The sequence below is a fragment of the Ptychodera flava genome, unplaced genomic scaffold (genome assembly GCF_041260155.1).
Source record: "Ptychodera flava strain L36383 unplaced genomic scaffold, AS_Pfla_20210202 Scaffold_39__1_contigs__length_1403739_pilon, whole genome shotgun sequence".
Lineage (NCBI taxonomy): Eukaryota > Metazoa > Hemichordata > Enteropneusta > Ptychoderidae > Ptychodera > Ptychodera flava.
In genome coordinates this window covers 1,101,952-1,129,408 of record NW_027248361.1, presented here as the reverse complement: position 1 = coordinate 1,129,408, position 27,457 = coordinate 1,101,952, and the positions used below count along the sequence as shown (strand labels likewise).

The 27,457-nt window shown below is 37.8% G+C and overlaps 1 protein-coding gene across 1 annotated transcript in view; it reads right to left on the bottom strand.

Annotated features, from left to right (window-relative positions):
- LOC139127958 (glycine amidinotransferase, mitochondrial-like) overlaps positions 1 to 25,753 on the bottom strand; it is a 42,499-nt gene extending 16,746 nt beyond the window's left edge. The window contains exons 1-2 of the mRNA XM_070693807.1: positions 25,234 to 25,753; positions 5,261 to 5,464 (exon numbers count right to left, since the gene is read on the bottom strand). Of these exons, the coding sequence (XP_070549908.1) occupies positions 5,261 to 5,464; positions 25,234 to 25,302 (273 nt within the window). The 5' untranslated portion in view covers positions 25,303 to 25,753. The remainder of the gene's footprint in view (positions 1 to 5,260; positions 5,465 to 25,233) is intronic.
- Between the last annotated feature and the right edge of the window lie 1,704 nt (positions 25,754 to 27,457).

Genomic DNA, 27,457 nt, shown 5'->3' with positions numbered 1-27,457 from the left:
TGAGTTATGGCTCAGTACATGAGAAAATCGTAACAAATTTGCCGCCACGCAGCGATATTTGATCTTACTGTTTAAAAAATCAACACGTATATGTATTACATAAGTCAATGTCCAGGTACAAACTTTGAATAAAATCAGTTGAGACTTGCTAGAGTTATGGCTCTCGACATGAAAAAAACCATAACAAAATTGCTACCATGTGGCCATATCAGACCATATCGAGAAACAAATCAATGTACTTATGTATACTATAAGTAAATGTCCTTGTACCAACTTTGAATAAATTTGCTTGATACATGTCTGAGTTATTGTTCAGGACATGGAAAGTTGTAAAAAAATGGCCACAATGGCCATATTGGATCGTATCACAAAACAATTCAATGTGCATAAGTATAACATAGGTCAATGTCCTTGTACCAACTTTGAATAAAATCAGTTGAGATATGCCTGAATTATGGCTTTGTACACGAAAAAATCATAACAAAATGGCCGCCTGGCGGCCATATTGGATCATATCACAAAACAAATCCACATGCATATATATGACATTGGTCAATGTCCTTGTACCAACTTTGAATAAAATCTGTTGAAACATGTCCGAGTTATGGCGCTGTACATGAAAAAATCGTAATAAAATGGCCGCCTGGTGGCCATATTGGATCGTATCACAAAACAAATCAACACGCATATATATGACATAGGTCAATGTCCTTGTACCAAGTTTGAATAAAATCGGTTGAGATATGCCTGAGTTATGGCACTGTACATGAAAAAATCGAAACAAAATGGCCGCCTGGCGGCCATATTGGATCGTATCACAAAACAAATCGATGTGCATATGTATGACATTGGTCATTGTCCTTGTACCAACTTTGAATAAAATCGGTTGAAACACGCCTGATTTATGGCTCTGTACATGAAAAAATCGTAATAAAATGGCCGCCTGGCGGCCATATTGGATCATATCACAAAACAAATTGACATGCATATCTATGACATTGATCAATGTCCTTGTACCAACTTTGAATAAAATCGGTTGAAACATGTCTGAGTTATGGCTCAGTACATGAAAAAATTGTAATAAAATGGCCGCCTGGCGGCCATATTGGATCGTATCTCAAAATAAATCGATGTGCATCTGTAGGTCATAGTGCTATGCCTTTGTGCCAAGTTTGAACAAAATTGGTTTGGCAGTGTCTGAGAAACTGTTGATGACGGACGGACGGACGGACGGACGGGACCCAATCTATATAAGTCCCCGCGGACGAAGTCCGGCGGGGACTAAAAAATCAAATCTTTAGAATTCTCACTAACAGTCACACTCACCCCAGCTGTCATAATTATTTTGTTTTACATGACCATAATAAATATTCCAGCTCTCTTGCTGAACAATTATTTCATAGTTAACTTTGAAATGACCAACATCCTTCCTAAATTCCTTCGTTGTTTGTCTCAAATTTAACATTTCCTGGTATTTATTTGACTTGCGTTGTTTCCCTGTTTACATAGGGTAAGTTTCAATTCCACATAGTCATTTGTTATTATTTTATCCATAGCTTTGGGGTCGTCACCTTTCAAGTCAGGCTTTGAACTCTTTGACATAGCCTTTAACCCCCCAAGTTTGCTGCATAGAACCTACTTTGCCTTCAAAAACAATTGGGTTGTTCCAATATTTGGTGGTGAAAGGGTTGCAGGATAATCCCAACAGGTGAAAAAAATTATAATTTTAATTTCACTTCACCATGTCTGGATTTAGCACATCCTATATCTCAAGTAGTTTGCAATCAGTGAATTTTAATGCAAGTGAATTATGTATTTACAGAAAAGTGCCCATATCAGATTCATCTGCTACGATATTTCTCAGACATACAAATCACCTAATATTTATAAGGCTGCAATTCCTGTGTTAATCTATGGGGGACAATATAACTCACAATTTTCCAATTTCAAAAAATTATGCCAGTGAAAAGTTGAAATATTTACTCCAACAGCTTTAGAATGAGTCCCTCAAGTGAGTGTTAGTCAAGAAAACTATTCTAAAAGTTTGAGGATCTGAATATCTGTGCCCGAGGGGCATTGTACTTTAAATGGGCAGCTTATTTATCGGCTTTTGACTACACCCACATTGACAACCTTGATAAAAATTTCAATGGAAAACAAAGGGCTAACACCATGTAAATACTCAATGTCAACAAGGACTACTGCCAGAACAAGGGCTTGAGGACTGCCCCCTTTTAACAAAGATATCACCTCCTTCTAATCCTCTTATATTCTAAGACAAACTTAATCTCCTGGATTGAATAACAAGACTTCAAAGCTAATTTCATGAGGCCTGGCAATCACGACTTCTCTGCTTCAGGTTGGCAGCCATGCAGGGCTGTAGGAAGTTGACTGAAATTTGCTGAACAAACTTTGAAAATATTCAAGTCGCCGATAGCAATCTTTCACACATCAACACACTTCCCATTTTAGATTCAATATTCTTCCTCTTTTCTTAATTTTGGATAGCTATTTTCCTTCTCAAACTCCACTTTTATCAGCAAGACATTTCCTCGATGCTGGCTTCAAATCATCAGTCTCTACTTTACTAAGGATGCCAAATATGTACAGATGAATAAACCAGTCATGCAGCTGGCTTAACATTTAAAGAAAGGACATTTAGTATGTTTAATCCTTTGAGAGCTGTAATATTTTCCACCGAAACTTTGCTGCAACATTTTTCCAATTTTTATGAATTTTTCTGTAATTTTCTTGATAATTTTGGACCAAATAGACAAAACAATTCAATGGCTACAGTTTTTTAGCAAAGTTTTTTATTAAAACCTGGGTAAATTTTATAAAGGCAACAAAAATTGACTTTAGCGTTCAAAGGGTTAATAGACAGGAAATATTTCCCCTTGTATTTGACCTGCGTGCAGAAAATTTGTCTTGTCATGGGGAAGTATATTTCAAGATCTGAAATCAGTATATATTAAATTATATATTTATATATTTATATATTAAAGTTATCATATAACATATACCAAATATTAAAATGTGTAAATTCTTCTTCTCTTCAAGTTGGTGATTTAAAATGACAAGCCTCACAGTTCCTGGGTGTTATTTGTAGTAATTTTGTATTATTTGAAGCTAAATGTACAATTTGAAGCTAAATGTATAATTTGAAGCTAAATGCTAGGATCAGGCCTTTGAAATGTGTGGAAAATGCAATTAAAAATATCATTTTTAGCTTCCCTCTCCCAGTCAAAAGTCCAAATTTGCCACCAAAAAAGCACAAACTCGGGGTTATGAGAGGATATAAATCGTGGCGTTTAGTGAGAAAAAAATTAACAGCTTTATCAAGACTGATATGGTATGGCACAGATTACAGTAAACTACTATCATACCAGACCATGATATCATTTGATCATGATGGAATTTGACATATTTCAAAACAAGACCGCAAAAAAATAGTCCCTTAGTTCCTCTATTGAAGATATGAGAGTGCACCAAAGGGACGGATATTCTGATATTCTTACTGCTTGTGTTAATTCTGCAGCTCAGTTTTGTTAATTCCTATTGAGGTTTGTGGCGTAAACATTATTGTTTCTGTGAAAAATCGAACGTTGTGAGAAGTTTTTAGGTTTGAAATTTAAGATGGACAATGAAGTCAAAGAATTTGATGGTGGTGTAACGATTGAAGAGAGAGAGAGTCTGCAAATCCTTCCCAGACCAATAAACGACACTAAGAAAGTCAATTTTATGGTTTTTAACCTCCCTAGCGTCTGAGATGAAAAAAGGACCCAGGGGGTACAATAAATATTGATCATTGGATGAGTTTAATTGCAATATCATTGTCAATTGACAAAGGAACTTCAGTTTATAGTATATGCTGCTAATAATTTGGTCAATTAATTAAAAACATGAAATATAGTAACAAGTTGCCATTTTACTATATACTCATTGGGGATTAAATGTCCCGTTTTGAATTGAAAAGGGTATTGATGAATTGTTTTTTATGAATAGTACGAGGTTAGCATAAGCCTTTCAAATCGATGTGAGCTGTTTGATGCCAAAAAGAACAAATGTTGTAAAAATTTTATCACTTTTTTTCCGTCACACTTCAACAGGACATTTTGTTTTACAGCTTGAAACCACCAAAATCCAGTTCAGGTATTTTGTATAAAAATGAGAGACAATAAAAATAACTAAAATAACGTTATCTCAAGCAAAGTAAGTGTGTTCGACTATTGACTTTGCACATTCATCACAATCTTGATATAAAAACAAACTGTTCTGCAAAAGCTATTAAAATCAGTAAAAATGCTCAAGAAAGTGTGAGAATATAATTTCATTTTGACACGTAAAGTTTCAAGCAGCTACATCATTCAGGATCTTTTTAGAGTAATTCCTGTTTCTTTTTAACCCTTTGAGCGCTGTAATTTTTCCCGCCAAATTTTAGTGCAACATTTTACCTATTGTTATTAATTTTTCTGTAATTTTTTGTGAAATTTTGGACCAAACGGTGATAAGATGTCATTGGTTACAGGTTTTGATTAAAATTTTGGAGAAAATCAGACAAAAACATTAAATGACTTTGGCACTCAAAGGGTTAAAGCATGCGTGATATGCATGGCCGAAGGCAAACTACATTCCATATGATGAGCAACTGCTAGCAATAATGAAGGTATAATTGCCGAGTGCGTTAATTATAGGGGTGGCATCAACCTTGTATGGAGTTTTTGTCAATTAAAGGCTCAGCCTCAGTCTATATACCGAAGGAAATTTTACTGGGTTTCCCTGTATGGCTTTAGAACATGCAGGCATCACCTTTTGTCTGTCTTCTGTCCTGCCTGCAAGCTTTCAGAAAACCATGGAATTGCAGCATTCAATGTTATCCCAGCCTTAGCATTCAAACTATTGTCTTTCCTTGAAGTACAGTAGTTTTCGTATCAAACTCTTCCTTCACAAATCTGTTTGTTTTGTTTGTTTTTATCACAAGTGTTCCTAACAGTGTGTATTTCACTTCAGCTCCATTAAAAAAACAATCAAAAATTTTTTTTTTTTATCGTTATTTCAATTCGAATATACTACTTTCCTAGAGTGTTTTTGCTCAGTTTAGAGCAGTGATGAAGCTATAGATTTATATAGCCTATACCATTTCTGCTGCCCCTCTAATATGGCTGCATTTATATTGCAGCTGTGAGATGGAGGCCAAAAGCGCCATGTGACGTCATGAATATAATAATATGATATTATCCTAGGAATGACAAACACTTACCTTGACTTCAGTGGTGAAAGGCGGTACATGAGCACCCTCAACTCGTCCAACAATAATCTCTTCCAGTGGATCCCATTCATTACAAGACCAAACGGGGCTTTCCTTGGGGGCCTCTTCAGCCTGTACATCTTGGGGAGCAACTTGGCCACGGCTACTTTTAGTAGTACTTACACAAGCTAGACGGTTTCTCAGTGGGCGCAAGAACTGCAAGAAATGTGAAAATGAACTATTTTTCAGTATTCTATATATTTGACATGTCCATCATCAAAACCTATTTTTATTAAGGTAGCACGTGCCTCTGGACAGACATTCAATTCTCAATGTTTTCATTAGTGTTTTTGGTTGTCTAATTTTAGGGGGTCAACTTGAAGCTCATGCAATAAGTTAAGTTTACACCAACTTACTTTTTTGAAAATTGAAAAGTTAATTGCCCAATAGATAGTGTTAACACAGTGATGGTGGCCTTATTGAATTTCAAATATCGATAATTTTTCAATCATCTGTTTCTCTTTTGCCAAATTTTGCATAATGATTCTCAGGTGACATAACATGCATTACGCAGTACTACAGAAACAAATTACCCAATATTTGAAATTTATAATGGCCTCATCCATATGTTATCCCCATGGGGAAAAATAAAATTCCTGATTTTCACAACACTAAGACACTGAAAACTATATTTACTTGAGTAACATTTAAATTTCAAAATACACATCCGAAAGTGGTAGGAAAAAATAATATTGTAAAAAGTTTTTTGAGTTTGAATATCTGTCCTGAGGTGCATTCTTCCGCAATATCTGTAATTCAAGTTTAATACATGTATGGTGACATGTAAACCTGCTGATCTTTTTTAAGGTAGAACGCACCTCGGGGACAGACATTCGGACTCTCAAGCTTTTACAATTCTCTTCTGATATACCACATGTGGGGGTTCATTTTAAAGCTCTCGGTGAAAGAAAACTTTTCACCGGCAAAGTTTTTCGAAATTCAAATTTTTTTATTTTTCTCCATAGAGTTAACACAGGGATGGCAGCTATTTTGAATTTTCAATATCGGTAAATCTTGGGTAATTTGTTTCTCTAGTACCAAAATTTGCACGGTGACCCCCCTATTTTTATTCTTGATTTTGAAAGAGAATGATTGAAAGATTCTTTGAGGAAAGTTAGAGCAAAAGTTAGAGTCTTTCACTTTCGAGGTACATACTACCTTAACTAAATACTAACTTGTTTCATTTGGCACAGCGAAGTTGTCATAACAACTTAGGAGCAGCTTTAATTTAAAGCTACTAAATTTTTTGGTTCACAAAGTAAACATTCAAAGACTCATGTCAGCAATCTCAGGAAACAGTAGGCATGAAACTTGATAGAATATAATAAATTTAAATTTCTGCCACTTTCATTTCATTGCAAAAAAGCAAAAGTTGATGACATGTTGCAAAATTAGTATAAACTGCTCCTAGAAGATAGATACTAAAAAGTCAGAAACACAGTTGATCTAGACCTATTTGACTGAACACAGAACAGTTACATGGGATTACACAAGAATTAATTACATTTCTAAGCAACAATCATATCTATATTTTTAAGTCTCTTGCTAGAATTACAATAGCAAGAAATTATCATGTGGTTTTACTTCATTTGGCAACAACAGTGTGCCCAGTCCTTGGGCTCTGCATGGCAAGTCAATATTTGCATTACAAGGAGAAGGCCACACTGTGGCAGGTTAAGTGCTTAAACAGATATCATTTACTTAGCAGTTTACAAACAGAGATTGAGCTAATGGGGGATGGAATTGGGATGGGGGGGGGGGGGCATTCTTTCCCAATCTGCCCCCTGTGTTACAGCCTTTAATGAACCAAACTTTAACCCAGTGCCCTTGAACTTGTTTTAGATATTCTGTAACATGAAGTGGTGAAAGCAAATAGAAGGTTAACAGGTTGGACCATGTAGAGGTACTGGTAGACAGGTGGATAATTGCAAGGTCACTTTGAAACCCTTTGAGTGCTGTTATCTTTCCCGCCCAAATTCTAGTGCAACATTTTACCATTTTTTATGACTTTTCTGAACTTTTTGGAAAAATTTGGACTGAAATTGATAATACTCCTCATTGACTATAATTTTTGAACAAAATTAGGAAAAGTGAAAAAAATTATCAGGATTTGAAAACAAAATTTTCTGTGTGATATTTTATACAGCCGCACAAAGGTTGAAGTTTAACACTGGCAAAGGGTTAAAACACTGGCAAAGGGTTAAAACACTGGCAAAGGGTTAATTAAAGGCCAGCACAGAATTTTGTACTGTTTGTCATCAAAACTTTATGCTGAATGCTTATGAGAATTACTAAATCAGGGCTCCCGCTAAGTCACCAAAATGATTAGCCAACTCATTAGCCAAATTAAAAATCTTTTAGCCATTTTGAGTAACTTTTAGCCAGTTTATGATCTCAAGTGTGGCAACAGCTTTCTCGTCATTCAGGAGTCCCTAATTTTACAAATCAAGATGTTTTGTATGATGTTCATGATGGTTTTTATATTAAAGAATTATGTGTTTAGTTTTTGCATTTATAATCTGTGTTTTTATGACATTTCAGGGATAGAAATCCTTTCTCATTTTTGGTGGTAAACTTTAAACACCAGAAATAAAATTAGGTAGCAATTGAATTGCACTAAATTTTGGTGGGAAAAATTACAGCACTCAAAGGGTTAAAGCCATCAGGAACAATGTTAAAGTAATAACTTGGATTATGATTGAATTAACTTTAGCACTCTAGCAGAGAACGCCTATCCATGCCAGACACCAGGTATCACCATTAAAAGGTAGTTCACGACAACCTCAGTGTTCTTGTAATTTTCTGTTTTCTATCTTTCCCAAAGATGTATACTGATCAAGCTCAAGAGACATAGAAAAAGCTTTCTTACAATTATATACACTTCTACGGTATTTTGAATTGCTTTAGTTAACATCATAAAAACTACTGGCTCTGTTTGCCATCAAACAAAGAAAGCTTAAGCACTATCTATTGCGGTGATGTCAGTGTCCCAGGGAGCTTAATGTTAACGCTGAAAGAATGTTTGTAACATTTAACCCCTTGTGCGCCAAAGTGGATTTTGTCACCTTCATAAAGTATAACCCAGTAATGGTTTTTTTTTCAGAATTTTGCCAAATTTTTTATAAAGACCTGTAGCAATGACATGGAATGTGCATTTGGTCCAAAATTATCAAGAAATACACAGAAATATTCATAAAAATTGGTAAAATGTTGCACTAAAATTTTGGCGGGAAAAATTACAATACACAAAGGGTTTAATATAAGGCTATGTACAAATACAGTAGTATGACTGTTCATGAAAATGTTTTTTCGGTAGTTTGGAAATGTTTTTGAAAGGTTGAACAGCTGATAGCCAGCAATTCTACAGAGCAATGTTCACTAACTCACAGATTATTATGTCTTTGCTCAAGTTGCTAAATTGAATTTCACAGTAAACAAATTTGTTGGATACAATACTTTCATAAATGTTTTTGTTTATCCTGTGAAATATTGCACTGCTGATCAAGCTATTTATGACTACATTAATATTTATGAATAATCACTTATCTGATCAACAATATTGATGTTTTTTCCTCTTTTTGAAAATTCAAACAGTTCAAAATATTTTTTACATCTTTGTCTTTTTAGTCCTTCCCATGAATTGACCTACATAACCCCCCTATTCACTGGGCTAGGTCCAAAACCACCACTGATAACAATAGATTTTGGCCAAACCATTGTGGTGAAAGGGTTGAAATAAATAATTTACGATGGGTGAATCAGTACAAAGCAGACTATAGACAGTCAGATAATGATCTTCCAGTATTGAAATGCAGCAGACGATTTCATAGAACAAGTCAAGACACATTTGTGGTAAGACAACAATAGTCTTGAAGATGCTTGTCTACCAGTAAACAATTAGGTATATTCTTTTCAACTGTGGTTTGACGCCTCCATTCCATAGCTAAGCAGCATTTTAACCCTTTGAGCACCAAAGTCAACTTTTGTTGCCTTTATAAAATACACCCTGGTCAACTTTTTTCAGATTTTTGCCAAAAATTTGATATAAAATTGTAGCTGATGTCCATTTGGTCCAAAATTACAAACAAAAAATACTGAAACATTCATATGACTTGGCGAAATGTTGAGCTAAAATTTTGATGTGAAAACAGAAATCATGGCACTCAGTCAAATGGTTAAAGGGTTACAAATACCATCAACAAAACTGCCGATGAAAGCCGGTGACAAAGGGAAAGATTTAATGGCCAAAAGTGTCAATAGACATTCACCTTAATAGGCTACTTGAAGTCAAAGCTTTAAAATACTTTGCTCAAAAGAAAAATTCAACATAGTTTCTTCTATGGTGAAGACGAAACAGTCAAGCAGCTTGAACATTTTGGAAAAAGAGAAACAAATTTGAATTCAAGGTGATTACCATTTCTACGCTGACTGTAGACTCAATGGAGAAAATCTGGTTTGATTTTGCAAAATTTAAAATGCTTACAGTGCCCTGTGTAACAGCTCATGTGGAAAAATTCAGGATATATCTATTTATCAGAAAAAATTACCAAAGTATAACATGACTTTTCTATGGTAGTTTCAGAATGAGTCAAGGAATTGCATAAATTTTTGAGTCTCAAGTCTCAGCGTATGGAGACAAGCGCATTCACTGCTTGAATAAATATTGTCGTTATGTGTGATAGCAAACAGACATCACACTCCGGGCCTTACTTATTGACTCTCATGTTGTCACGTGCTACTATCGAAAAGATTTTTTTAGTGCTAACATGTCACATGATTCCAAGACTGTTGACCACAAATTTTACAAATGTTAGATTAGATAATATTGTTGACATAATTCCTTTGAGAGCCAAAAGTCAAGTTTTGTTGTCTTTATAGAATATCGGATACCACAGTTAATTTATTTCAGATTTTTGCCAAAATTTTAATTTAAAACTGTAGCCAATGATATGAGATGTCCTTTTGGTCCAAAATTATACAAAAAATACAGAAAAATTCATAACAATTGGTAGAATGTTGCACTCAAATTTTGTTGGTAAAAATTACAGCACCCAAAGGGTTAAAGCTGAACACAATCGCAAACTAACTCTGGTTTAATACATATTTCAGATTCTTGAAAATTCAAAATGTTCTTACTGTAACACAAAAAGTTGTAGAAATTGTAACAGTTCACAAGCACATTATTGTTAGAATGCCTGGCTTTTGAAGCTTATGATACTTTAAAAATAAATAGAATTAATTTTTTTTCAAATAAGTATTGAGAGAAATTAGACGATCGAGAACTGAAGATATTCAGTCAATTTGATAATTTGATTATTAGAGAATCTGTTTTATAAATCTGTGCTGTTCAAATTGACAAGCCAAAACCATTTGACGGCTGCAATGTGGAGTACGTGTTTTTTGATATTGGGACTTTTGAGTTTGGGAAATTTTCTGAAGTCTCTTTGCATGAGCCCAACACCATTTGTAACACATTATAGTTTTCTCAGCCACAGCAAACATGTAAAAATTGTCTTTTAAGACACACCTTTATTTCATATGCATGGTGACATTGTTTGGTAGTGTCTTGTTAAGACAGTTATTTATAGTCCATTGATACCTCTATTGTTTACATCCAGATACTGTGTGGGATGAGACTTCAACGAAGGACTGTATTACATCATGCAGTGGTTGCTGTACTGTGCCGGTAAACCCCCTCCCCCACCCCATCCCTCCAAACCAAGCACTGTTTTACTACAATAATTGCTTATTTAAAAATACTGCATATAATGTGATGAAACAGTATGATAAGTAAAACTATAACTGCAGTACACAGCTGTAACAGTTTAAAACCAAACCTTCAAAGAGACTTTATCCTTTCACCTTTGTTATTTGCTTCCCATTCTATTGTAAAGATCACTATACAGGCCAGTAGGAGTGCAGCAGTTGAATTAGAATGCCAGTAATGTACACTCTAAGCTATCTTTGGGAGAGACCACAGACACAATTCTATCTTAATTAGCACTTTCCTGGCATACACACCACAGGGAATTGAGTAATCTTGTTGTTGTTGTTGTTGTTGTTGTTGTTGTTGTTATTGTTGTTGTTGTTGATGGTGATGATGATGATGATGACGATAATAAAAAATATTAAAAAAAAATGTGTCATTCCTCGCTGTTGTTTGTCGATGTTGTAGATAATTGTAAAAGAAAACCGTAATCATGACCAAAAAACGACGTAGGTCGCCCAACGTCACTCCTGTCCTACTATAAAATAGACGTCGTTTTTTGGTCACGATTACGGTTTTCTTTTACAATTATCTACAACATCGACAAACAACAGCGAGGAATGACACATTGTTTTTTAATATTTTTTATTATCGTCATCATCATCATCATCACCATCAACAACAACAACAACAATAACAACAACAACAACAAGATTACTCAATTCCCTGTGTACACACCACAGAAAATCAGTTAGTCATCCACAGGTCGTTGTCAAATAAGCTGCCTCCTATCAGTAAACAACATTCATTTATCAAGGGCTGTATTCAGTGAAGTGTGAATGAGCTAAGTACCTTGTAAATCATGAACTGCTGTCAAATTCAACCCCAACCCCTCTCCAATCCCTTACCTTCACTGTCAAAACTTGCTTTAATCTCAATTTGCTGTACATGGATCATGGTGCCTCCATTTATGAGAAACATGTTGTCACACACAAGAATCATATTTGAAATTTGTTTTAAAATGGGGAAGAGAATACAAAACTTTGCTGACAGCGTTTGGAACAATACTGAAATGTATGACTGCCGCAAGGCATATTCCACTTCCTACCGTACGGTACGCTTCTCTACTATATGAAATTTTATGCCAGGCGTCAGAAAATTGACCGCCTTTCTACAAATTTTGACAGCTTATCTAATCAACAATTTTCTCACCAAAGTAGGGGGCACAGCACCTGTATGGCCCCTCACGGTCATGTGTTTGAAAAATGTTTGAATACCCTGCCTCCCTATGTTTTTTCCAAATCTAATATTCTGGCATTGTGTATGAATGTTGTACCCTTGATTACCCATCACAACAAAAGAACAGAAAAACACGTACAGCATAGAGAGTTCTAGCTTCATAGATCAAAGCACAAAAGCACAAACATAAATAAAAGTGGCATTGGAAATTTGGTGCAAGCATATCTGGAAAATTGCCAGCAATGGCCACCAGTCTGTGTATGCGTGTGTTGAATAACAAAGTATAGCAAGGACTTTGATTACTACAGTAGAACGCTGCTGTTCAGTGTGCACAGGAGGGATGGACCATTATACTTTGGAAGGGGTGGGCAATATCCAAATTTTAGCTTGTTCCAAGATTTGACATTTCTATTTGAGTCTACATATTTTTGCTCCCAGAATTCCACACTTATCTCAACTGACAGTCGTGTGAGCATATCTGCAAAGCTGCACTAAATCACTTTCACTATTTTGGCGGTTCAGAATTTTCTGTATTTGACCACCCCTGAGATCAAATGGTTGATCCCTAACTCAGTCTGATGACCTACTCACTGAACTGAAGAGTATTTTTTTGGATTCAAGAATATTTCACACAATCTGATAAAAGAGTCCACACAAAAGGAGAGTTGGAGAAATCATCGGCATTCAGAAGTATGAAAAAGGCAGGCCATACAACTCTTTTTTTGTCACTGATATCATTTTATTAGTCACCTTTGGCACACCACCCTGAGACTGATAAAATCCCAGGACAGTAGAAACAGCAATCAATGTCAATGTCACCTTGATCTTTCAAGTCACGCTGGGGATTCAAAAATCAGTTGTATCGAATTTGCCAAATGCCCAACCTCCTGGGATAAGATATTCATGAAAATCCCCACACTGGGACACTGACAAACTCCCCCACGCCACAATGATGTACGAAGCTACATCGGTAAAACTGACTTTGGGACAGGAGGAAATGAGATAAATTGCCCCATCTCCTTTTGGCTCATTTTCATGGCAAATCAATCTGATTTCCCACATTTGCCCTGCATTGCCTGATACAGTGCCTCCACCCCCAACCCCCCTCCAAACCATTACATTGACCAATCCATCGAGCACAGCAGTCGATCCATTTTGCACATGCCGCTCCATTCAAATTTCAATATTATTACATGCCTAATGTACATCGAGTGTCGCATGTTCCATAACATTCAATGGTAACTTGTTGATGACGTGGCGGCAGCATTGTCATCATCCAACTGAAAGTGAGCTGGAACTATTTTCAGCTTGACAATTTTTGAATTTCAAAATGATCAACTTATATGTTTCACATCAGAAATACTTTTTTTACAATATTTGTATGCATAAAAAATTTGATAAACCGCATAACAGTGATTAAAATATATCAATATGGTGTTCAATGGTGAAAATCGCTTTTTTTTTCAACAGATTTTCGCGTAACATTGGACTAAAGCATGTGATTGTCGGTTGTATGTAAAAATATTTGGGTGAAAACCATGTACGACAGGCATGTAATAAAAACTTTACAGCTCCAACAAGGTACTATAATGTACCCTCGAGGCAGGAGACCATTTGCCTTCCTCACATTGAGCAAATGGTCACGTACCCTTGACAGATAGTCCCATGTTTAGGCTTTAATTATCCCTTGAGCGCCAAAGTCAGTTTTATTGCCTTTACAAAACATATCTGGGTCCCAGTCAACTTTTTTCAGATTTTTGCCAAAATTTTGATAAAAACCCATAGCCAATGAAATGTGATGTCCATTTGGTCCAAAATTATCAAAAATATAACAGGAAAATTCATAAAAATTGGTAAAATGTTGATATATCATTGAAACTGAGAACTAAAAGAGACTTTCATAATTTGGGAAAAAATCCTTTAAATTATCCAGAATTCTATGAACAGTGGAATATTTTGGACTTTGTACCAGAAGACGGATCTTACCCACCACTAACTAGTATCACTTTAAAACATGCTAACTTCATCAATATATGTACGGAAACCAGACATACCGTCTCAATTGCAGGGTTGCCAACACTGTCAGGTATTACTATATTGTCCAGTGTAGTATCAGTCGATCGTAGAGGAAATCAACTTTGCAAAAGCTGAAACATGGTCTGGAAGGAGGTCAGGACAATGGTTCTGGACAACGTTTCAACTTTCCATGAATGATTATTTGTCATTGACTGATATTACAGCATGGACGATAATGATGCCTGACAGTGTAGGCACACCTCAACTTTGTATGTCTTATTCTTGTACTGCCAACGGTTCAACGAAAACCACTGTAACGGAACAGGTTTACAACTTGATTGTTCACAGAAAACTAATCGTTATCCTCCAGGTATGTAAGGGTAGCTCAAACCCCTAACTGGGACCGCCAACTGGGACTCCCAGTTGGCTTAAAATGCACTCTGGGACCAGTCACAGTTCGCTTCTGGGACCGGTCCCAGTTGGCTTCCAGGACCAGTCCCAGTTGGCTTCCAGGACCGGTCCCAGTTGGCTTCCAGGACCAGTCCCAGTTGGCTTCAAAATTAACTCTGGGACCGGCCCTAGTTGGCCTCCAGGATCAGTCCAAGTACACTTCAGGGACACATCCAATTGTAAACTGGGACCACTATGAAAAAACCTAGTTACTGGTACTTCATACTAACAATCAGTGTTAATGTTTTCACCTTTTTACTCTGCCATAATTATACCGGTAGGTATACGCCTCATTTAATAGATCCCAACTAAGGCCAAAGTAATTTGTTTTGCATCTGTGTGCACATACTAGGGTTTTTTCTACTGCCAATGGTTTGAATAGGATTTTACTGAGTAGCTTTCCTGCCTACAATACTTTGTTTACAAAATTTCACATTTTGTAGTATAACTTATGATGATCACGATGAAAGGAAGTTTCTGACCATTTCTGTGTTAGCGCTGGGTTTCGAAAGCTGTTAGCCACTGTGGCGAATAGTTTCAAATTTTATTAGCCACAGACAAATTTTATTAGCCACACATTTTTACGAAAACAAAGCTTTCTATAATGCTATAATCTCCAATGTCGGTTGCATGCACAAGAATAAACTATCAACACATCAACCTTGTATCCAGTTGTCTTCATTTTAACACTGGAAATTGCTTGATTCTGGACCGCGATGCAAATCGACAGCAGCACGCAACATTGAGACCACGATTAAAATGAACTGCAACACGGAAGGTTGGGACCGCGATGCAAATCAACAGCATGACAGCAACACTGAACGTTCGGACTGCGATTAAAATAGAAGTTTGGTTACACGTTATTACGTTACATCACAGGGGTTAAAATTTCCGGGCAAAGTCTGCTAGACCAGGACTAGTGAAAAATATAATCTACTAGTCCTGCATAAAAATTCACTAGTCCTGCATAGGTTTCAGTTCGCATATAATTCTTGTACACACACATAATTTTATTCGTATTTGTAGGTCAATGATTTTACTGCTTACACGTACATGTACTTTCTTAATGTAAGGGAGTTATTTATTAGAAAACCACACGGGTGGTCAAGAGTGGCTACATTTACGTACCATCAGCCTACAAGTGAATGTCTACTTGGCTGACAGATGGTTGAAGAAAACATCATCAATATCAGCATCATCATCATTTGGCTTTACTTCAATTTATGTCCTTGAATATGTCTACTATGCAAACTACTGTCAAGCCAATGGGCAATACTTCTGTCAGGATCAAAGTCTTTCAGTTCAGGGCCTTCTGTCATTATCATTAATTGGTGACGCAGAGATTCCTGAGTCATGACAGATCGAAGTTGTGTTTTGATGACATTTTGTTTAGAGAAAGCTCTCTCACAGCTGGCTGTGCTAGGGGATACAGCCATAACAAATTCAATGAGTTTTATCATTGCATTTAGAGAAGTTGGTTTTGTTTGTAGTAACATACTGTAAACATCAACTGGTTTTGCAGTGCGCCACACTTTACAATACACTTTCAGAGCTGGCCATTGGCTCACAATTTCATTTCTCTCATCTTCTGAGAAATGTGGATACAGGTAAGTCTCAAGTAGTTCAATCAGTTCAGAAACGCCATAAGCAGCCAATTGCTGATGATCTACAGGCCACTTCTGGAAGTTGAAGATCATCAGGAGTGAAAGGGTTTCTCCTGTAACACACTGAATCTTGATTTCAGGTAAGTAATTGTGCTGTCGACAATGCAATCAGTAAAATTTGTTGCCAAGTCATCAGCATTCCTTCCTGGGCTACTGTGCAGTTTGACCTCTGCAAACATCTTCTTCTGTATGTCAAATTGTCAAGGAACTCACGAGTATTCTTTCCTGGATACAACTTTAAAGCATTTAGGGCCAGCAATGTCTGTTCCAGTGCATCTGGAATTTCCATAATGAGTAATTTCTCCTCCTGAAATGCCCTGGATAATTGTGCTAGCAAAGGTAGGTAATCCAGCATGAAGTGGAGAAGTCTGACAAATTTGATGGCAGTGATAGCTTTGTGATATCCTTTAGCTTTGCTTCCAGCATCAGCAGTTGCCTTGGCATCAGTAGCTGTGTTTTCAAGGTGAGTTACTATAGCTTGATAGTTATGCCTAACAGCCTTCACAGCTCTTTCTTTGCTGGACAGCCATCGTACCTGCCTTACTCCACTTAGATGACACAGGTTTTGCTCTAGCATGTCAGATATTGCCTGCAATTCTCTTCTCCTCTTTGGAGAATAGTGGTAGAATGAAATATTCCCTTGAAAGTCTCCTCAAAACTGCTGAGGCTGCTCAGTGTTACTTTGTTAGCATCCAGTGCTGCAAGCTCCAACTTGTGTGCAATACATGTGCAGAGATATTAGTGTCGGGAAGATGTCCTTCATTCGTTTCACCACTCCATTTTTTTCACCAAAATTGACTGATGCTCCATCGAAATTGGCCATTATCAAACTTGGTTTGACTTCATCATTATCTGGTCGTAACATATCAAGGCTTAAATCAACCTGTGAAAGTCCTGCTTCTATAGCATTCATGACACCTTGAGCATTGGTAGTTTCAAGCGACACAGTGTCAGTTTCTCTGCATACGGGCATACCGTCAACAGAACTGACGTATCTCAGAAATACAACTTCCAGCTCGATAAGTACTACGTCAGTGGAACCATCACCCAATATACTGACAAAATTAATATCCATTATCTCTGATTGTATACCAGTTTTGAAATTTTCGTAGATGCCAAAAACACCTCAGCTCAGGATGTTCTGATAGTTTTCGCAAGATGCAAACCATTTGCTTGCTGAAGTTGACACATAAGCATGAAGTCCGAAACCAGTTTGCCACTCTTAGCTACAGCATAGGCAGTACGGAAAAGTTTTCTCATTCTAACTCTTTGTCCATCATTCAGTTTTGTGATGCTTTCCCTAAAAGAGTCTATGATACATTTGGTTGAAATTTTGATTGATATGACTTATCTGTCATGTTCTTTAACCCAACATCTCGGAAATACCGGCGAGTGCAAGTAGCATGTTCGACAGTTTTCTCATGTGACTTCAGAGGGTCCACTTTAAAGTTCGCTGTCCCTTTAAAAAGGGCACTACTTTTATCGGCAATACTGGGGAATTTCGGACAGTAGGAGCAGAACATTTTTTCTCCGTCATAGCTGACCCAAGGCCATTGTTGGGTCCAGGTAGGCACAAAACGTCGTTTACGCTTGAACTTGTCATACTTTTGATCCTTTGACAAAGTATCACCAGCTGGTAAAGTTGCAGAAGTTTCGGTATGACTGTCTGCTTCGATGGCCTCGACACCAGCACTACCACTGTGAATGTCAACACTCACAACAGACGAACTTGATGTGGGTGAAATCACTTGAGCTTCTCCTGTATTAGTAGGAGGTTGGCTAAATGTCACTTCAGGACCATCAGGTTGCTCAACATGCTCTACACAGGCCCGCTTTGTTGGTGGATGGGCTGAGTTTGATCCCCAAATTGAATCAAGAGTTCGTTGCATAATCAATCCAACAACACGTGTGTGATCCTGAACACGAGGTGACTCATATACTTGATTTACTTTCAATTGTCTAGGAATGACCTAATTAGGGGCACCCCCCTATTAGTGTTTATCGGTATGCATGAGATCTCGTGTAATGAGAGATCTCGCTAATGAGAGATCTGCTAATCAGTACACGTCACTGTGCAGGAAGATGATGTAAACATTTCGTGGCTATGTTGTATAGTGCTACGCATATACGCGTACAGAGCAAGCGGGAGTCCCACTAATGGCTGAGTTTATGAAATTTTGTATCGGATTGCAGTTTACGACCAAATAGAGTGCAGGGAAAGGTAGTAACAAAGTATTCTTGCACTGGACCGCGGGCTAGTGAAAAATTTTAGTTACTAGACCGATGTGGATTTCGCTAGACCGTGACCTCGGACCAGCGGAAATTTTAACCCCTGCATCAGTACACGTAGTGTCTTTGTCACGTCATACAAGACGTCTCGTAAATGTGGCACAGACGTTCGGAACGTCATCGAACGACACTTCTACATGTAGTCTTAATTACGTGTAGTAATTTTTAGATTTTCTTGGTGATTTGCGGGAATTTAGACAGAAATCTCGTTAAGTACTAGTATGAGTATCATTGTAAATTTGCAAATATATCAGAAATTCCGTAGAGTTCACCTGAACAAGACGTACGTGCTATGATTTCCTGACATAAATGAAATGTTGTCTAATTCAACTTTCTACCTGAAGCTGTCACAAAGATTTCCGTAAACCACATAAATAACTGTATTAGGCCTACAGAAAATCAGTAAATTTAATGCGAGGATACAACGAGCTTGAATAGTCCTCACGTAGAGAAATTAATTGTTTCTTAAAACTTAGACGAATTTCGTATGTTTCTGAAAAAATAATACGGCAAAATCGGTCCTACTAATTACTGCCCGTCACTGCCGTCACTGCCCGTCAGGAAATTAGCCTTCCAATTACTGTAATCAGGCGATATTTCAATACCAAAGGCCACTTATATAATAGAAAGCTACAAAATAAGAGTCTGTTTTACTCCAAATGCCCGAGTCCTGTCTCAGAACTAACGTGAATATTGGAGCGCTAAGTTCTCTACTCGACGGGCAGTGATGATAGGCAGTGTTCGGACATCGATTACGATCAGCGTTGCACCGTTCGCAAATCAACGTTGTTGGGGTCTGGGACGAAAATTTTGTTTGGTTGTATAGTAAGTAATGTTTTTGATATGAGATATCAACTGATTACAGTTTTTGAAAGGTAAATTTCCCGACGGCAGTGACGGGCAGTGCAGTGGTCGGAGGTCGACGGGCAGTATGTATGGCCAATGGTGATGCATGTACGATCACACGATTAGCGTTGCTACTCGTTCGAAAATCAACATTTTTCGGATCTTGGCATATTATTTCGTTCGTTTTTACAAAGAGTAGTGGTCTTTGGTATTGAAATATCGACTGATTACAGTAATTGGAAGGCTAATTTCCTGACGGGCAGTGACGGGCAGTAATTAGTAGGACTCCGGAAAAATCAACCAAAAAAATCACAACTGAGCATGGATACGCGTACGCCACTGTGTGCCTTCAGACGTACACGTAATTAGATTATAACCTCTCTAATGAACAACAACACGGAACGTCGTGACCGCGATGCAAATCGACAACAACACGGAATGCCTCGCTGGGATGGCGATTTTTATGAACATCAATACGGGACCATGAGGACCGCGATGCAAATCGACCACCATTAGGCTAAATAAGACCTCGATTAAAATGCGCAACACGGAACGTCCAGACCACGATGCAAATAAATTTCAACACCGGACGTTGTGACCACGATTAAAATGCGTGTTGTCTGTGAGCAAAAGTTCTAATTCTCGCGAGTGTTCGCTTTGCTTGCTGTACACTAGACAAAATGACGTCAAATTTATCGCGAGACTAGGGCTCGATTGCGTCTGCCTGCATTTTCAATTCTCGCGATAGTCATTATGTGCATGCTGTACACTATACAATTTGACGTCAAATCTCTCGCGAGACTTGGCTCGATTGCAATTGCGTACGTCGGAGAGAACAATACGGAAGTAGATATAGTTTTTTTCGCGAATCGCCGAAAGAGAAGCGCAGATCAACAAAAGACTTAAAAACCCCACGTTTTTGCTTATTTTGCGGAATTTTTTCAACAAAAATCACTTTCGCCACTGTGGCGAATTAGGATCGATTTTTCTTCGCCACTGCTGATTTCAATTCGCTTTTGCGAACGTGGCGAATGGGCAGCGCGAACACAGGCATTTTTGTATACACACTAATGTTGTTACATGGAAATAATCATGAAAATATAACGTGTGTTTTGATTTTCTTGTATGTGTTTTAGTACTGCCTTCCCGCTCATGTTCCGAAACATTTGAGTGGGCGCAAAACAAAGAATTTGAGTTACTTTGGCCTTACTGTGATGTACTCATTCTTAGCACTAGTAAGTCCTGTGCTATGGTGTGTGTTGAAATCTTACTGCACGGATCACGTTGATAGAGAGACTCACTGACTCAGTGTACTGAATCAGATGAAAAAGGAGATGAAAATAATTGGGCAAGACTAGCAACTCATCAAGGCATTCAAATTTACATTAAAAACATCAAACAAATCATTTAAGGAAAACTCGCTGTGTTTTAATAGAATTGCAGTTCATTTGCAGTATATGAGTGATATCTTAATTTGGACCTAGTTATATTTCTGAACAGATAGACATAAAATAGGAGAGGGGCAACCATTAGTGCATGCATGTGCTGGTACAGCAGAATCATTTCATTGTTGTGCAAGGAAAAAACTAGACATCAATGAGGCGTTATATAATAGTCCCATAACATTTTAAGACAAAGGGTTTTGAATATACAAGTCAACAACATGCACATAGTCCCGTTACATTTTAAGACAAAGGGTTTTGAATATATAAGTCAACAACATGCACTGCTTCAAAACTTCATTGACAGCTATTCCGTAGCATATGCTGTCTCAGTGTTTTCTATTTCAGTCTGTATGTCTGTCATAGCTCTATGGAGCTACGAGTCCCAGAATTGAAATAAGACCTGACTGCCCTAGAAAGAAACTGGGAGATGTTAGCTTTCCCACACAAAAAACATCTAGTTATTACATAATTTTCACAACAGCACAGAGAATATGAATAAAACAAGTGCATACAATTGCTACAAAAGGCATATAGTGGGATGGGAAACTTCTTTCCCATTAATATTATGGTTTCGTCATTACAGCATGGAGGTACCTTACCTCCATGGTACAGTTCATTCGATACAAGTGTGTTTCCCCGCAATCATAAAGGTCCCAGTTACATCGAGCTATGCTTCTGGGACAGGTCCAAGTTCGCTTCTGGGACCGGTCCTAGAGGCCAACTGGGACCGGTCCCAGAAGCGAACTGGGACCGGTCCCAGAGTGCATTTTAAGCCAACTGGGAGTCCCAGTTGGCGGTCCTAGTTGGGGGTTTGAGCTACCCTTTGGAGGTCATTATTTGTGGCATTTACTTTTTCAAAAATAAATCATACTACCTCCATGCTCTACTTGACAGTGTAGCTTCCTGAAAATAATTTTTCTAGTTTACTGTACCATAAGTTGCAATCAATATTTTTCAAAGAATAAAAATATCACATCTCTTTCCTGATACATCATGTAATTTGTGTTGTATAATAAATTCCAAAAATAAAGGTTTTGAACTACATGACCAGTCATGTGAAAGAACCAATTATTGTGTGAAAAGTCTAACCAGAATGTCTAATCAAATCATGTTCCAGGGTGTTTGATGGTATGTTCAAATGGACATACAATACAATGGACATCGACTGAAGATCTTTTGTAGAAAGTTTCAAGACGTTATCTGCGTTTTTTAAAGGCTATTATTCGATAAGTAACTGATATAGATTGGATAAGCGGCATGGGACTCGTGCACTGCCGTGGTTCCAGGAAAACGCGAGCGACTGGTGTTAGAGTTCTGTAAAATGCAGGTGCCGCCAACTGGTAATTTCGCAAAATCATCACAAAACATGTTTTGAAGGCTGATATACCGATTTTTCTTATTTTTGACCTTGACCTAAAATTTGGAGGGGAAAGTGAGAGCTGTTCATAACTGCCCTCCCACTAGTATACACTGAAAATGTGCCCTCCCACTGAATTATGATGCCCACTGCCCTCCGGTATCTACAGTCTGCCCGCTCCCCGCTCCCCACAACAATTCAAGCTACCCACTGCCCTCTCCCCACTACTAAAATTCCCCATTGCCAACTAGGTGCCCACTAGGCAACTCAGATCAACACAAAACCATGCCAGTAGTTAGCAGTATACTTGGAACATTGCTCCCCCCCCCCTGCCGTTGGATTTTTTTAAAAATAGAGATGAAAATGGTGTTATTTGGTGGCACTTGGGGAGCATTTTTTTCAGATTACACATCTTCCTCTGAAACATGGTCTTCTTGCTCCTCAGTAGCTTCCTATAGTTTTGAAAATTGACTATTTTGGTTTCCTGGCTTCCCTTTCTACTGCCTGGTGAAATGCCTACATTCACCCCACCAAACATGCATATCTCATGATTTACAATTGATTTTGACAAGCTGAGAAGCTGTTTGCAAAATATAATGAAATTTGCATATTTGTGTTTTTTAGAGCAATTGTTGCCCTTTTTGATCAAAACATCTATTCTCTGTAGCAGCATGTCCAAATTGATTGGATGTGTATAGATGTGGTGAAATTTTAATATTTGTCTTTTTAGGGCAATTTATGCCATTCATGGTCAAAAAAGCTGTATTCTCTGAAAGGGCTTGTCCAATTTCTTTGAAATTTGCTACATAAGTCCCTTAAGATTTGTTTAAATCATGCTCTTTTTTTGTGGTGGAAAAATTCTTCAGATAATTGTCATTCAGCATTTGCTACACACAAACGATTATTCATGCAGATTTATTCAGTATTTGCTATCGAGAAACTTCCAAAGTTCAACCCTTTAGTGTGTTTTTGTGTTGGGATAGATGGCATTCTACGTAGTAGTTGTTGAATGCAAAAAAATGTGTTGCTGTTGTTTTATGAGGCTGTTTTTTGAGAAAAAAGAATTGAAAATGCCTTTTTAAAAGCAAAATAATACATGACTTGGTATGTTGTTTTATCATTATTGACGTGTTTCTACTTGTTCACCCCATTCTTGCATTCATCATTGCAATAAATGCTGTGAAAAAAAATGAACCTGATGTGGCCTGCATCTGTTTACCTTGATCTTAATAGGCAAATATAACTTTCTGTTTTGACAACCATACCATAGTTTCAATGTTTTACCTAGTGTACCTGCTTGGTTTGTATGCAGGAAACAAGTAGAAAACAGGCTCTATAATTTTATAATTTTCAAGTGATCAGAATACAAAAGTCCTGAAAAGATAAGATAATCACAACGTCCAGTATAAGGATACAGTCACTCTCAATGTATAAATTAAAATTAAAAATGTGCCTGGAGGATGTACTAAAAAATACAGAAAGTTGCTTCCTGTCAGTAAATCTAAAAAAAGTTCGAGATTTTAAAGACTTTTGCAGATTTTTTTTTTACGCATATTTCTTCTAATTTATTTTTTTTTATTTTGCAAACTAGTTTAGAGAAACTTTCTGCTCTGAAATTTTTTTTTTTCTTTTTTTGACCACCCCCCTCCCAAGATCTAATGGTCCGTCCCTTAGTTGGCCGCACCTGAAAATGTGTGAAAACGATCGTGATGGAAAACTTTGAAAGCTCACATTTGGGAACAAAAACATAAATTGATGCACATATGATCGTCCCATGAAAGAGATCGTAATGTTAATACGGGTAGATTGAAATAAATCACTCAATCTGGCGCAAACATCTTGAAATATTGAAACTTGAATTAAACGGGAAACGGGTACCTTATCTGATGGGTCTCGGAAAGTGGAACGACGCGAAGGTTCAGACTCACTTTCCTGACTAAAGCAATTTTACAGACGACAGGTTTTCACTGTTCATTAAATTTTAAACCAGACCTATTGTTCAGTTGTGTTTTTTTCTCTCTCTCTCTCATTGCGGCGACTGTAAGACACATTGTTGCTGTTCATGATACCTGTTTCCCGCCATTTCTAGTCTCACCTCAACTTCCGACATAAAATGACTGGGCGTGCGACTTCGGCAAAGTGCCGTCTACGAGAATTGCTCTAAATTTTCCTCAAAATGTTCTCCAACAAAATGTACAACAATGTCACACAGTTTACAAACTGTTTGAACGAAACGCTCTTTCATTGTAAAACTGTGAAATTTAAAGCGTCCTCCGGTGTGATGTCGATCGATGCGCTGTTTTTTTTCTTTCGAGAGTTTTTCCTTTCAACCTGGTGTTTGTTAGCTAACATTGTTACGCGTAACCCCATCGGCAAATCGATAACCCTTCATAATGGTAGCGAGGTACTCGACGGATGTATTCAGTACGGTTTATCGCTAAGAATATTGTTATGAAACAGTTAGAATAATTCTTAATTGCCCTGGAATGCACGGACTCCCAAAACTTAATAAAACAATGTTTCATAAAAAAACGGATGCATGCGGTAATTACGCTGTCGTCTGCAGCTCTCGCAACGATCAATATTATGCCTGTTAAACTGAGTGGTGGTTGTTTCAATTTGCAGTTGAACGGAAAGTCGCTGTTTCCGTATTTTCCTGGAGAAACGTGCGTACAAAACATCCTCAGCCCTGCCATAAAACATGAGAAAATTTCCCTGAGAAGACAAGTGGAAGCGAGAGATGGGGACCATCAGGTCACGCAACAACCTCTGTGCAGCATGGCTTAGTCGCTGTGTACGTGCCGACTGTACTACAAACACACTACGTGCGACTCAATGTACTGTAGCTGTCAAAACCAAAATATCGTTCAAAAATTTCGCAGAATGTGTGTTCGCTGCGGAAAAAAACTTACGTTTCCCAAAAGATGCGCCGCTTCACGTCCCCTGCATCCCCCGCGGAAAGCTCGGATGTGTAACATCATCGAAAAATTTCTGGCGAAATTGTGAGAGACGACAGATCACAGCTTCGTGCGATGGCAAGTACACACAAGATTTGGATGCTGTTTTGGTGGCCGCCACCCCGCCGGGAAGTATCAGAGACTCTCACTGACGTTAGGGTGCTTGTGATTAGCGAAGTCTTTTATAAGCTGCAATCACATTGGTCCTCGTGTAGGTCCAATCCAATCGGAGCTGCGGCTGTTCCATTTATTGATTGGTGCATCCTTCGTCGTGCGCTGACTGTGATGCTTGCCGTTTCGACGCTTTCGGAACACGTGGAAAGTAAAATCGATTCCGTCTCTTTTGTGCCCCAATAAGTACCTTAGCATAAAATATAAATGTCCTTCTCAAGTCCTCCAAATTTGGAAATCTTCATTCACGTTATCCATTGAGTAAACGACAAATTTCTCGAGCCGTCCGTGTTGCTAATTAAGTCTAAATACAAAGTGGTACAAAATTGTTAAAATGTAAACAAAATTACGATCTTTCTTGTATTTTATTATCACAAAATGTCCCTTCGCATAAAAAAAAAACAACTTTGTTGTTGGGCGGGAAATACGTGGCACTGAAAACGTTACAAAAATTGGGAAATTTACAATACAGGCCCACCATGCACCATGTGGTCGTCAAGCGAGTTCACGAAAGTTCAATTTACTCACGTTTTGCACGTACGCAACAATTTACAGCGTATACTATTAGGCAAAGTCCAGAATTAATTGATTTTAATGGCAAATTTCTTTTTATGTTGATAAGACCTTGAAACCTTTTTGGAAGCTGGAGAACACCAGAAAACTGTCTTTTCTTCTTGACATTGTAGTGAGTGTGTGTGTCTAAATGAAAGCGGTGTGGTTAATTTCACACTTTTGTTCGTAAATGCTATGACGTCATTTTAATGTCATGAATGTAGGTCGCATAAATCGAGACTCGATAGCGTTTAAACGCAACACGCAAGGGTGTAGAGCCGTGACACTGGCTTAACCAACGGATAAAGCGAGGCTTGATGAGTTGAACTCGATGATGTGGAACAAGCGAACTTCAAGGAAACTTCGGACCTCAGCGTGCTGTCACAGACCATTTCGCACCATGCGCTACTGTAATAGACTATTTACTTTATCATACTAGACGATGTGTGCAGACGGTCGTTTCGGGGATACCCCACGCCTTTGGCGCTATACAGCAAACTGCCCAATAAATGACGTACATTTTAGTGGCTTAACGTACATGAACACTGGTTTTGTGGTCGCTGGTCTATAAAAACACCTTTTTGACAAGAGTCAAGGTAACTTTTTATTGTTTTTTGTCGAGTACAACATACTTGTCGTACAGCCTGTTTTTTTTTTTGTTTTGTTTTTTGTCCAGGAAAGTCGTGAAATGTCTGATGGCAGATATCATCTAAGACTTGTCCCGGTATGGACAAAACAAGTGTCCGGTTTCATTAACACTGTCCTGAAGTGATTCACCTTGAATGACCTTAACGCTATTAACACCTCGTTTTCGCGTCAAGGACAGGTAAACAATGGGCCACGGCGACCATTGTTCGGACTCTTCCAACACTTTTTCTGATCTACCACTTGTGAGATCCATTTTGATAGTTCTTTCGAGTGAGAAAATATTTCACAATCTTAGTTTTTCGAACATCGAAAATTTTGTGTTTCCCCATAGAGTTAACACGGGGGACGGCTATCATTTTGAATGTCAAACATCGGCCAATGATCGGTGACCCCGGATTTGTATTCATGGTTTGGTAAGAGAAAGGTTGAGGTTTCATTAAAGAAAGCTAGAGTGAAAGTTGAAGTCTTTCACTTTCGAGGCATATACTACTACTTCGGGGGGGGGGGGTCGGCCAAAAGGCCTCTTTTTTTATTCATCCAATATTTGATTTGACTATCGGATCTTGGAAGACTGGGGAAAATGAAAACGCTTGTTTATAAGACTCATGCTTCTTGCTCTTTCAGATTAAAATAAGGTCACATACAAAATGTAGAATGGAATAATTAAAAATGTACATGCTCTGTCCATCTTGTAAATATGTCAAATTTTGCGGGGCCGAATCACCGCTACCCTTCCCAAGATTCGATGATGGCACTTGCTTCGCACCTTACGTCAATGAGTTTCCGATCTAGACCCAGGGCCCGCATA